The sequence below is a fragment of the Cygnus olor genome, chromosome 23, assembly GCF_009769625.2.
Source record: "Cygnus olor isolate bCygOlo1 chromosome 23, bCygOlo1.pri.v2, whole genome shotgun sequence".
In the NCBI taxonomy this organism is placed as follows: Eukaryota; Metazoa; Chordata; class Aves; order Anseriformes; family Anatidae; genus Cygnus; species Cygnus olor.
Genome location: NC_049191.1, coordinates 672,807 through 685,276, shown reverse-complemented (window position 1 = coordinate 685,276; position 12,470 = coordinate 672,807). Strand labels below are relative to the sequence as shown.

Genomic DNA, 12,470 nt, shown 5'->3' with positions numbered 1-12,470 from the left:
CTGCCCAGGGGTGCAGGTGCGTGTCCAGGGCCCCCTGCCCCACGCAGCACCCAGCCGCCCGCAGCAGCAGCTCCGAGCCCGGCCCCAGGTGTGGATCAGGCGATGGTGTCGGGTGCTGCGCTGGGTGCCACGCTGGGTGTCACGCTGGGTGCTGCTCTGGGTGCCACGCTCGGTGTCATGCCAGGTGTCACGCTGGCTCCGCTGCGTGGCCCCATCCCATGGCGCGGCTCGGCGCGATCTTTGGACCCGGATGGCCTGAGCAGAGCAGGGCTGGCGGCTGCCACGGGGGTGGCACGGCGCTGGTGCTTTGGTTTTGTTGGAAGGGGCCGTCAAAGGTCAAGTCCGAGCCCCTGCCCTCGGCCTTCCCCTACTTCGGGCAGCCCAAAGCCACGGCCCCACCGGCCTGCGGGTGCCGTGGTGCAGGAGCAGCCCCAGCCCCCAGCAGCTGTGGGATGCCGCAGCACCCTGGGGCTCCTTCTGGTGCCTGCTGCTGGTACCTCTGCGTCGTCCATCACCAGGGCTGCTTTTGGAGCCTTCAGTGTCTGAAAATGTTTTAAACAAACAAACCACAGACACCAAGTTCCTCACAGCCAGGTGATTCCAGGAACTGGGATTTTTAGAGGATTAACTTTGGGCTTCATGGCAAAATCGGGGTCCAGGGTCACGCTCGCTGGTTTGGGAGAAGGGCACCGGGCGTTGAAGTGCACACGTCTGCACGGGGGCTTCGTTCTGGTGCTTCTGGAGCGCCCCGATAACACCATTTCCCCTCTTGTTTTTCCCCGGTTTCCTTACAAAACGCCGAATTTGGAGCAATTCGAGCTGGAAGGGGCTTCCGAGGGGCGCGTCGTGCAACCCCTGCAGGGGAAGGGGACAGACGGGGGGACAGGGGCTGAGCGGGGGGGGCAGGAGGAGGGGGCCGGGGGCTGGAGGAGGCAGCAGCAGGCAGCAGCAGGCAGGAGGAGGAGGAGGAGGAGGAGGGGGAGGAGGCAGGAGGAGGAGGAGGAGGAGGAGGAGGAGGAGGAGGAGGCAGGCCCGGGGGCGGGGGCGCGGCCGGGGCGGGGCGGTCCCGGTACAAGCCGGCCGGGCGGCGGGGCCGGGCCCCATTCATCGCGCTCGGCATGGCCGGGGGCGGCGGCGCGGAGCGGGCCGGGATCGCGGTGGCCGCCGCGGGGCTCCTGCCGCCCGCCCGCCGCCAGCCCCGCCGCAGGGTGAGCTCCTTCCCCCGGCCCCCTCCCGGGGCCGCCCCGCTCCGACCCGGGCCGGCGGCCCCGCGGCTCCCTTCCGTTCCCATTCCCCTTCCCTTTCCCTTTCCCCCTCCCCTCCCCGCTGACGCCCCGCCGCGTTGCAGGAGGGCCGGGAGCGGCTGTCGGTGTGCAGCAAGCTGTGCTACGCCGTCGGCGGGGCCCCCTACCAGACCACGGGCTGCGCGCTCGGCTTCTTCCTGCAGATCTACCTCCTGGACGTGGCGCAGGTACGGGGGGGCGGCGGGGGGCCGGGGGCGAGCGGCCCCGGTCTCGGTCTCGGTCCCGGTCCCGGTCCCGGCCCCGCCCGCGGCCGCCCCGTGCCTCAGTTTCCCCGGGCCGGCGCCGGGACGCGGCCCCCGGGGCGCTGCGGGACCGGCGGGGGGAGCCCCGGGAGCGCCCCCGGGAGCCCCGGTGCCGGCCGCCGGGACCCGCCGCGGGGCCGCGGGAGCGGGGAGGGCCCACGCCGGTGCCCCCGGCCCTGCTGGGGGAGGGACGGAGGCCCCGGGACCTGACCCCGCTCCCCAACGGCCACCGGGCCCCGCGGGGGGGCGGACGGGGGGGTCTCGGAGCTCGGGGGGGGGCGGCCGGGGGGCTCTGCCCTCACGCAGGAACTTGTCCCTGCAGCTGGACCCCTTCTACGCCTCCATCATCCTGTTCGTGGGGCGAGCCTGGGACGCCATCACGGACCCCTTGGTGGGCTTCTTCATCAGCAAAACCCCATGGACCCGCTTCGGCCGCCTCATGCCCTGGTAAGAGCCGCCGGCAGCGCCCGCTGCCCCTGCCCAACGCCACGAGGTCCGTGGGGCAGCCCGTGCCCGCAGCCCCCTCGCCCCGGTGGGGGGCCAAGTGCCCCACAAAGCCCGGGGTGCTGCCAGCAGCAGGGGGTTGCTGTGCGCTGTTATTCCCCCCGGCCCCGTATGAGCTGTGCCGGGCTTTCCTCTGCTCTGCTACGCCTGGAGCCGCTCCGGCCCCCAAGAGCTGCCCCGACGCCGCGCTCGGGCACTGGGTTTGGTTCAGGTGGCAGCCACCAACCCCTGCCCGGTGGCAGGGACACGTTGCCAGCAGCGCAGGTGGCATCGTGGCCATGGGGAGGAGGGACAGGGGTGTGTGTGCCGACGTGGGGTGCTGGGGCGCCAGCTGATGGTCACGAGGACGTGGCTCCAGCAGGAACAGCAGCTGTCCAGCCCCGTGTCTGCACGTGGGTGCTCCCACCGCCACTGGGAGCGAGCAGGGGGCTAAGGGGGGGTCAGAGCGGCTGGGGGTGTTCACAGAGTCCCGAAGGGATTGTGCACAGGACGAGGCAGGACGTCCCCGAACACCTGCCCTGTGCGGGGCAGCGAGCGTTGCGGTCCCCAGGAAAAGGGCTGCAGGGCACTAATGCCCGAGTGCGGACCCGTCGGCCTGTCCCACGCCGAAATAACGCCTGCGGGATTGCTGAGATACAGTGCAGCGAAGGGGCTGGGCACGGGGGGTGCAATTAGAGCCCTTTCCCCCGCAGATTATACCCTCTGCTTCCAGGGCTCCCAGGAATAGCTCCGGGCAGCGGTGCCGGCTGTTGTTCAAGGCAGGCTGCACGCATGGCCCGAAATAGCTTCCCTTCAGCCGCACGGGCGGTGGGGTCTGGGGCTGGAGATTAGCGCGGGGCTGGGCGTGCTGGCAGGGCGTGCAGGATAGCCGCGCTCGCCGCGGCTCTGCGCTCCCTAATCTCAAGGAGGGGGTGGGGACGGAGCTGCCGCATTCCTCCGAACGGCTCTCGCCTCGTTAAAATTAGCCAGAGCCTTCCTTCAGCGGGCACCGGGGCCCCTCGGCAGTGCTGGGCGAGGAGCGTGCAGGTGGTGGTCGTGGCTCGGGGCGAGCAGCTGAGGCCGACCTGGATGGGGCTGAGCCGCCCCAGCCAGGCGGGGTTGGGGTCCCCCAGCCGCGTGGGGACGGGGCCGCCCCGGCTGCAGCCCTGCCTCAGTTTCCCTGTGTATGAACCCAGGAGCGTGGCACTGCGGGATGTGGCTGCGTGACGGCCTCGGAGGCTGCTGCCTGTCCCCGAACCCTCGGCGTGACCCGGTGCGGGTTTGCTGCCTGACGTCCTGCTGGCCTGCAAAGCGCCTGCCCGGTGAGGCTGAGCCCCAGCCGGGTGCTGGTGGCTCTGGCTCAAGGCACGGGGCTGCTCAAGATGGAGAGCGAGCTTAGATCGCCTCCCTGCCCTCCAGCTTTCTTTAGAAGCTCTTTTTCATCACGTTTCCTTCCGGCGGCTCGTCTGCTGGCCGTGCCCTCCCCTGCCCCACTCCCGGAGCCTTTTTCCGCTCCCCGACCCCCCCCCCTCGGGCTTCCTGGTGACCAAACTTTCCCCTGACGTGGAGGTGACCTCAGAGTTCCCGGTCGGCTCTGACCCCCCTGCTCCGGGCAGAGCCCGTTTACAAACGGTTAAGTGCCAGGAAGGGGCGTGCGAGCGGCACAAAGGAACACGCCATCGCGCCGCGGCCAATGAGCGGGCGAACGCACCGGGGCTGCCTCCTCCGAGCCGCTTAACCGCCGTGCCCGGCCAGGGGTAACTCGCAGTCACTCGCCCCCGCGCCCGCCGGGGCTCAGCACCCTCGTCCTGGCGCTGGGGGCGCGCCAGGAGGTCCCGTGGGGGCTCGCACGCCCGTGCGCGCGCTGGCACCGTGGCAGGCGTGACGTGGTTCCCGCGTGCGGGGCCGCGGTGACTCACGGAGAGCTTCCCCAGCTCCACGTCTGCGCGGGAGAGGAGTGGCTGGGGCTGCTTCACCCCTGTCCTCCCCCCCCGGGGTGACGTGCGTGCGGAAAAATGTGCATGTGTTGGGTCCTGTTGGGTCCTGTGCGGCGCGTCTGCCTGCTCTCCATCCATGGAGATTTGGTTTCGCACCTCCCTCTGCAGCTTTAAATTTAAATTTTGCGTCCTGTACGTCAGCAGGGTGGAAAGATCTCCCTGTACCCTCGCTGCAGAGCAGCTGAGGGAGAGCCCTGACCTTGTGCAGCCCTGTCCCGCATCTGGTTCTGCTGGCTTAATTCTTGGACACAGCCTCCGTTCAGCAGTTTGTGGGGCACAGCGTGCTTGCAAATCCGCGAGCAAAACCAGCCTCCTAAACCGATCTGGACGCGGCCTCAAGCCTTGGCTTCAGTTCCTCAGTAGGAGGAATTCCTCCCACCCCAGCGCCGGGGGACCCGGCTGCTTTCCCCGAGCCTTTCCCATCTGGGCTGCAGCGGGACGAGGGCCGCGGGATGCTCCGGGCGGCTTCCCGCTGCCACCCCCCGCTGGCTGCCCCGCCAGGGCTGCCGGAAGCCCGGTGCTTGAGCAATCCCCTCCGAGCCCCAGCTGCACTTCGCGCCCCGCGTCCCCGAGCACGCAGGGCTGGAGGAAGGAGGGGAGGCAGCCTGCCTGCTGCCGGCCGGGCTCACCCCGGCCCTGTCAGGGGACTGGGGTGACGCGGGGATGAGGGCTCAGGGCTGGCAGCCGCGCGGTGCCTGGCTGCTCCCCAGCCCCGCCGGCAGCAGGGAGGCGATTCCGTCCCGCTGAGCACGCGGCGGTGCTACCTGCGGGGAGGGCCGGGGCCAGGCTGGAAGCCGAGGGCAGGAGCACGTTGATCCCTTCCACTGAGGCGGGGACGGCTGCCCTGGCAGAAGCAGCTCTTCCCTGGAAGTCTGAGTCAGCCCTTTCCCCTCCCAGCCCGTGAGACCCAAGATGCCGCCCGCAGCCAGGGCTGCGTCACCCCCGTGGCACCCACCTCCTACCGTGGGTTAGAGCAGGGGGGCCGCCTGGGGCAGCTCGGGGACCCCCAAAATCAGGTGCCCGAGCCCCACTGTCGGTGTGGCAGCAGAGGGAGCTGGGCCGGTGGGTTGGCCGCGAGCTCGTGAGGCTGACGCTGTGTCCTCCCCAAGGATCATCTTTTCCACGCCGTTTGCTGTCATCTCCTACTTCCTCATCTGGTTCGTGCCGAACATCTCCAGGGGCCAGGTGATGTGGTACCTCGTCTTCTACTGCCTCTTCCAGACCCTCGTGACGGTGAGTCGGGCTCCGCCTGCCGGAGCGGACGGGGCACGCGGCGGACACCCCCTGCCCCCCTGAGCCGCGCGGTGCCCCCCCGGTCCTGCCCTAAGCCAGTTCTCCCCGTGCCGCTGCAGTGCTTCCACGTGCCCTACTCGGCGCTGACCATGTTCATCAGCAGGGAGCAGAGCGAGCGGGACTCGGCCACCGCTTACCGTAAGCGTTTCCTTCCCTTCCTCGCCGTGTCCGGGGGGCAGCTGCTGGGGGCTGTCCTCGTCCAGGAGCTGGCAGGGCTCACCTGATTGCAGCCCCCACCCTGAGGTCTCTGGGGGACCACCGTCATCCAGGGCTGGTCCCAGCCCTCCCCGCTCCCCTGTCCCAGCTCCCCCCGCAGTGGGGGGGTCTCGCTCGTAGCCGAGTGCCCGGAGCAGGGGACGGCAGCCCCGAGCCCCTGAGACTTTCCTGCTGCTCTGCCCCGTAGCAGAGGGGGAGCTGTGGCCAGGTCCCAGCACGCTTCACCTCCCTGCCTCAGTTTCCCAGCAGCTGCTCTCCCTCCCTGCACACGCGGGGCCTTTCCCTCGGGTTCGGATGGAGCTGCAGGAGCGCTGTGCTGGCTCGGCCCCGCTGGCACGGGGCAGCGAATGGGGGGGGGGGGGGGAGGAACCGGGGGAGCTCAGAGCCCTGCGCTCAGTCCCGCTGCCTCCCCCCAGGCATGACGGTGGAAGTGCTGGGCACCGTGCTGGGCACCGCCATCCAGGGCCAGATCGTGGGCAAGGTGGTCACCCCCTGCATCCAGAGCCCCCTCTTCGTCAGTGAGAGCAACGCCTCGGCCTCCATGGGGGACGTGAACATGACGCACTACACCGGGTCGCTGATGGACATGGTGAGCCCAGGGGCCTCGCTGGGCCCTGCCGTGCTCCCGGGCAGCGCTGGCTGCCGGGACGAGCCCTCCCTCCTCCCTCACCGCTCCCCTTCTTGCGCAGAGGAACGCCTACATGGTCGCCGCGGGGGTCATCGGGGCGCTCTACATCCTCTGCGCCGTCATCCTGTCGGTGGGCGTGCGGGAGAAGAGAGGTGAGGCTGGAGGGGTGCGGAGGTGCACGGGGCTCCTGGAGGAGGGCTGCTGCACTAACCCGGCAAGAGAAGCAGAGCCTGGAGCCTCTGGAGCCTCTCATCCAGGGTCCCTCGGCCCCGGGGGGGGGGGACAGGCAGCGCTGAGGTCTGGGCAGGAGACCTGGGGAAGGCCCTGCAGAGTGGCAGGCGCTGCGGGCAGGAGCTCAGAGCATCCCCGGCGTGTTCCAGCACGGCCCCGAGGACTTAGCTCTCTGTGCTGGCAGATAAACGTTATCTTGCACAGCTTCAGCTGGCCAAGGTCGCTGGTGCCAACTGGGGCATCCCCGAGTGAGGTGGTGTCCAAAGTCCGGAACGTTGTCCTGCCGTGCCTCTGCTCTGCGCCCGGCGCTGCTTGTCCTGGGCAAATCAGCCGGGCCACCCACATCCCCCTGGGGCCGAGGGAGCCTGCGTGAGGGCAGGGGGTCCTTTCCCGCATTGCTGGGAACTCAGCCACGTGGGGTGCTCTGCAGCAGGCTTGGGGTGCTGCCCCCTGTGCACCCCAGGGTGCCGTGCCCGTGGGACTAACGGTGGGCTTGCTCCGCTCCCCAGAGTCCTCCGAGCTGCAGTCGGACGAGCCCGTCTCCCTTCTTCCGGGGGCTGAAGCTGGTGATGAACCACGGTGCCTACATCAAGCTCATCACCGGCTTCCTCTTCACCTCGCTGGCCTTCATGGTGAGCGCCGCGGGGCTGCAGGGGCCAGGGGGAGCCCGGTGGGCCGGGGACTTGGGGGGGGGAACGGCCGCTGGGCTCTGCTCGGGGCCGCGGGGGCCTCCCCCTGACCGCTGTGCGCCTCCTTTGCAGCTGCTGGAGGGCAACTTCGCCCTCTTCTGCACCTACACCCTGGGCTTCCGCAACGAGTTCCAGAACATTCTCCTGGCCATCATGGTGCGTACGGCCCCTCCGGAGTCCCCTGGCTGGGGCGATGTCGGGATGCGCGCTGTGGCATCCTGCATCTCCCCGGGGGCTGGCACGGGGGGGGGAGGCTGGGGGCTGCGGGGACAGTGACCGAAGGTCCCCCGGGAGCAGGGGAGGGAGAAGGAGCTGCCGAGTGTCCTGCGAAGGCCGGGCTGGCTGGCAGGAACAGCAACGCCTTTGTTCCCACATAAAGGCGGCCAGAGATGGGGAGAACAGGAGCCGTGGGGGCCTTTTGTCCAAATTTGGCCACTTATCTCCCTTCCCCCTCTGAGAAAAGGAGCTCGGTGCTGGCTGCCAGGACGGGGCACAGCAGCTCCTCGGGAGCCCTTTCCACCCTCCCGGCCCTGTGGGGTGGGGAGGTGCGAGGTGCCAGAGCCCTGCAGGACCTGGCTCCTGGCCACGCCGTGCGCGCAGCGGTGGCCGGATCAGGCCCCTTCCCACGCCCGGGATCGGCCGAGCCCTCGCCCGTCCCTGCGGGCCAGTGCTGGCCTCGCGCCCGTGCCAATCCCCGGCTCTCCTTCCCCTGAGTGGGGCAGGCGAGGGATGGGGTGAGCACGGAGCAGGCGGCGAGGGATGGGGTGAGCACAGAGCAGACGGTGCGGCCACGTGCCGGCACCTGGAAACCCCGGGCGCTGGGCGAGGGTGGGCCCCCTGGGGCCACTGGCGGTAGCCAGGCCAGCGGGTGACCCCACGGCCCCTCTTCCTGTAGCTCTCGGCCACCTTGACCATCCCCTTCTGGCAGTGGTTCCTCACCCGCTTCGGGAAGAAGACTGCTGTCTACGTGGGCATCTCGGTGAGTGGGCGCCCTCCAGCGCGGCTGCGGCCTCTCCCCGTGGGCGAGCAGCGCTGTGACCCTCCCGGGGGGGGGATCAGAGCTGGGCAGAGGCTGCGGCCACCCCGTACCAGTGCCTGTCCCTTGTCCTGTGCTGTCACGGATGGGGCTGAGGCTGGTGGAGGTGGCTGCGGGGCTCCGGCAGCACCGCTGCTCCCCAGCTGTGCCTGGGCCAGGTGCCGTGGAGGCCAACCTGGGTTCTGTCCCCCCTGCAGTCTGCCATCCCCTTCCTCATCGTGGTGGTTGTCCTGGACAGTAACCTCGTTGTCACCTACATCGTGGCCGTGGCGGCCGGGATCAGCGTGGCGGCCACCTTCCTCCTGCCCTGGTGAGCGCGGGTCCTGGTGCTGCCCTGTGCCAGGAGCGGGGCAGGGTGCTCCCCAGTCCTCGGGGGGATTTGGGGATGGTTTCAGCCCCAGCAGGGATATCTTGGAGGGAGATGCTCCCAGCAGGGACGGGAGGTGCACTGTGCTCACCACCCCGCTCTCTGCACAGGTCCATGCTCCCAGATGTCATAGACGACTTCAAGCTGCAGCACCCCGACTCCCGCGGCCATGAAGCCATCTTCTTCTCCTTCTACGTCTTCTTCACCAAGTTCACCTCGGGGGTCTCCCTAGGCATCTCCACGCTCAGCCTAGAGTGAGTTCTTGTGCCGAGGGGCAGGGAGGCCGGTCTCATGCCCCCGCCCAGGGGTCCCCGCTCCCCGAGGGGGTGTGTGTGTGTGTCGGGGGTGTTTAAATCCCACGGAGCTCCCTGCAGGGAGCAGGCTGCCTCCTGCAAGCCCTGCCTTCTGCCTGAAGGCCCCTTGGTGCACAGCTTCGCAGGGTACCAGACCCGGGGCTGCTCCCAGCCCAACGAGGTGAACTTCACCCTGAAGATGCTGGTGTCGGCTGTGCCCGTGGGCCTGATCCTGCTGGGCCTGCTCCTCTTCAAGCTGTACCCCATCGATGAGGAGAAGCGGAGGGAAAACAAGAAAGCCCTGCAGGACCTGAGGTGAGCGGCAGCTTTGGGACCCGGCCCGCACGGGGCGTGTGGGGGCAGGATCAGGCCCAGACCGGTCGGGAATTCTCCGGGTGCCGTGGGCGGCAGGGTGAGCAGGGCTGCCTCTTCCAATCCTGGCCTCCAAAGAGGTGGCGTGAAGGGCTCGGATCAGCGGGCTGCCCGCCCCGCTTGCTAAAGGACTGCACGGGACCATGACCGTGAGGCAGCGGCAGGCCATGGTTCATGCCCCCTTCCCTACGCTTTCTCCCCAGGGAGGAGAGCAACAGCAGCTCCGAGTCGGACAACACAGAGCTGGCCAGCATCGTGTGACGGGGCCGGGCCGCCGCTGGAGCCACGCGGGGCACCCGCACCCCCGCCAGCTCTGCGCCCGTCTGGGCCCGGACCCGCAGAGCGCCGGTAGTGTACATTACACAGTGACCCCGGGGGGCTCCCCTGCCGCCACGGGACGGTGCTGGTCCCGCGGGACGGTGCTGGTGCAGGGGGCACGGAGTGGGGCCCGCGGCCGGGGCATGGTTGGTGTACATTACACTGTCGGTGTGACCGCGCCGAGGACGTGGGCTCACCTCTGCCGTCTGTACATATGACACTAATTTAGAAAACTGTTCTTTTGGTTTTTTTTATGGAGCTTAATTAACTTAATGATGTAAATATTAAACTGTTTCCTATTTGTATATGTCTGTGCAGAAACTGAACTCGAGGGGCTGTTAATATTGATTTACATAAAAGGGGGGGAAGGCCGCAGTCCTGCTGCGGGGAATCGTTTGGCTGTTTTTCCAGGGATGTCGGCCCCACCTGGGTCCCCGTGCGGGGATGGGGCCGGCTGCCCCCAGCCCAAGGCCCGGGAACGCCACGATCAGGGCCGGTGGCTGTGCCCAGCAGCCCCTTACCCCCTGCGGCTCCTTGCGTGGTGCCTGGCTGCAGCAGCCCAACAAAGGCCCTATTATTTTCCCTCTTTCAAGAGGGAAGGGGGGCAGAGGGAGGAATGACATGAAAGTGCTGGCTGCGGGGACTGGGAACCTGGGGCTGGAAGCAGCTGGGGAGCGGGGAGCAGGGCCTGCGGGTGACACCCAACACTTCCTCCCCGGGCACTGATCTTTGTGGGTATTTATACCTTGCTCTCACATTCCCCTCTCCCAAGAAGAAATCCCAGCCCTGCCCTCCCCTCAGCAGGGCTCTGTGCTCCTCCAGCAGCAGGGGCAGGGAAGGGCGCAGCAGGGCTGGGCGAGGGCGGCTCTGCCCTGTCCCCACGGCACGGCGCTGGGTGCTGGGGCTGTTGCCTTTAAGTGTTTGTCACCAACAGGGAACGAGTGGGGTCAGCGCCCAAGTCCCTCTGCAGGGCCCTGGGGATCGTGGCTCCTGTTTCCTTCCACTTCTAGGTACTGGAATGGAGCTGGGGTTGTAAAAGACAGCAAGGGCGACAGAGCTGGGAGTGCTGAAATGGGTCCCGCTGCCACCGAGGCCTGGGCCAGGGGAAGGAGCTGGATGGGACGGGTCCCCCAGAACTGGGGAGGCAACGTCGGCCGTGCCCTGGGCGCTCCCAGCTGCCCGGGCATGGAGCTCGTAGCCAGTGCCAGGGCCCCAGCAGCAGGCGGGCAGGAGCCCTGGGAGCGCCCCAGCCGCGGGAGGGGGGCGGCAGCGCCCCGGCCCCGTACAGAGCTCCAGGGCCTCGCGAGTGCCCTGGCCCCAGTCGGGTGTGCGAGGAGCTGAGCTGCTCCTTGGCACGGCACGGCTGCTGCCCGGGGGTGCTCGGTGCCACCATCCCCCGGGGTTTGAAAAATCGCCGCTGCTTTTCTTTTTCAAAGTGTTTTGACAGAAAGCAGGGACATGCCATTCTTTGCCTCCCATTTTCTGGCTCTGTGGGATTCATAAGGAGTTTCCGTTCAGGATTTTTTTTTTTTTTAATATTTTTGCAGCCAGCTGAAAGGGCTAAAAAGCATACTGAGCTTGAACCTGGGCCCAGACATTCCTAGCTGAGCACACCTCCTCTTCTATTTGGGGCTTTTAAGAAAATAGATGGGGAGGAAAAAGTCACCACGGGAGTTGATAGCGCTGAGCCCTGGGCAGAGCTCCAGCCCCGAGGCAAAGCCCACGTCTTGCAGCCGTGATCACCGAGGGCTTTCGCTCCAGGCACGAAGCAACCCTCGGGCACGGGCAGCGCGCCCGGGCAGCGCCAGGCGGGGAGATGCTGCCCGCACCTTCGGCCGGCCTCCGGGAGCGGCGCTGGGGCTTCACCCAGGCTCCTCGTGGTGCCGAGGGACGCGCGCTCCCTGTGGCGGCCGTGGCTGTGCCCGGTGCCGGCCGGGTGAGCCGTGCCCCGGGGCCGGTGTAGGGTGGCCCTGGGAAATCAGAGGAGGAGGCCGGAGGTGGCTGGGGGGCAGCAGCTCCGTGCAGGGGGTGCAGAATTGGACGGAACCGGGGGTGGGCACGGGCCGGAGCCGCTCCCCGCCGCACCGGGGGGGACCGAGGGGGTCTGGCAGGGGTTGTCCACGCGCCCCGCGCCTCCCCCGGGGCCTCCGGGCCGGCCGCGAGCGCCCCCCCGAGCCCCGGGTGCGCAGCGCTGGGACCCCCCGGGGGGCTCCGGGGGCTGGGCGGCGCCGCGCTGCCGGGCTGGGCGCGGGGCGCCGGGCTCGGGAGGGGGCGGCCGACGGGCGGGCGGGCGCGGTCCGGGCTGCGGGCACAGAACCGGGCACACGGCGGCCGCGGCGGGGCCTCGGCGGGGCTACGGAGCCGCAGGCGGAGAGGGGACGGGGCGCGGGCGGTGCCAGTGCGGCCTCCCGGGGTCACCGTGCCCGTGTCCCCCGGCCGCTCGCACGGGCGCGGGGCGGGCCTCGGGCAGTGCCCGCCGGGGCCGGGGCACGGCTCGGGGCCGCCGTGAGCGGGGGAGGCGGCCGCCAGCGCCCCCCGCGGGCCGGGCCGGGCCCCGCCGGCGCCGCCGCCGCCCCGAGGCCCCGCCCCCAAACCGAGGCCCGCCCCCAAACCGAATCCCCGCCCCGGCCCCGCCCGGCCCCGCCCCTCGCCCCCACCCGCCAATCACAAGGCGCGGACCGCCGAGGCCCCGCCCCTCCGCTCGCGCCGCGCCGGGCCGTGCGCACTTCCGGCGCGCGGGGCGGGGGCCGGAAGCGGCGGGCGCGGGGGTGCTGGGCGGCGGCGGCGGCGGAGCGGCAGCGGCGGCGGCGAGAGGTGAGCGGGGGGGGCGGGGCGGAGCGGAGCGGAGGGGGCCCGGCCGCGGGGCCCGGCCTGGGGCGGCCGCGCGCAGGGCCCCGGGCAGCGCCCGGCAGCCCCCGGCGGCGGGCGCGGAGCAGGGCGGGTCCCCGGGCCGGGGCCGGGGCCGCGTCCGGGGGGGCGGCGGGGCCCGGGGGGCTCCGGG

The 12,470-nt window shown here is 69.8% G+C and overlaps 1 protein-coding gene across 1 annotated transcript; it reads left to right on the top strand.

Moving 5' to 3' along the window:
* Window positions 1-1,118: 1,118 nt before the first annotated feature.
* Window positions 1,119-9,774, top strand: MFSD2A (major facilitator superfamily domain containing 2A). Its single transcript, XM_040535262.1, is given in 15 exon segments — window positions 1,119-1,208; window positions 1,349-1,471; window positions 1,869-1,993; window positions 5,136-5,259; window positions 5,379-5,457; window positions 5,952-6,124; window positions 6,225-6,315; window positions 6,904-6,938; window positions 6,940-7,026; window positions 7,156-7,239; window positions 7,979-8,062; window positions 8,317-8,429; window positions 8,597-8,740; window positions 8,918-9,094; window positions 9,355-9,774. Coding segments are annotated over 15 exon segments (1,587 nt in total). The 3' UTR covers window positions 9,413-9,774.
* The last annotated feature ends 2,696 nt before the right edge of the window (window positions 9,775-12,470 follow it).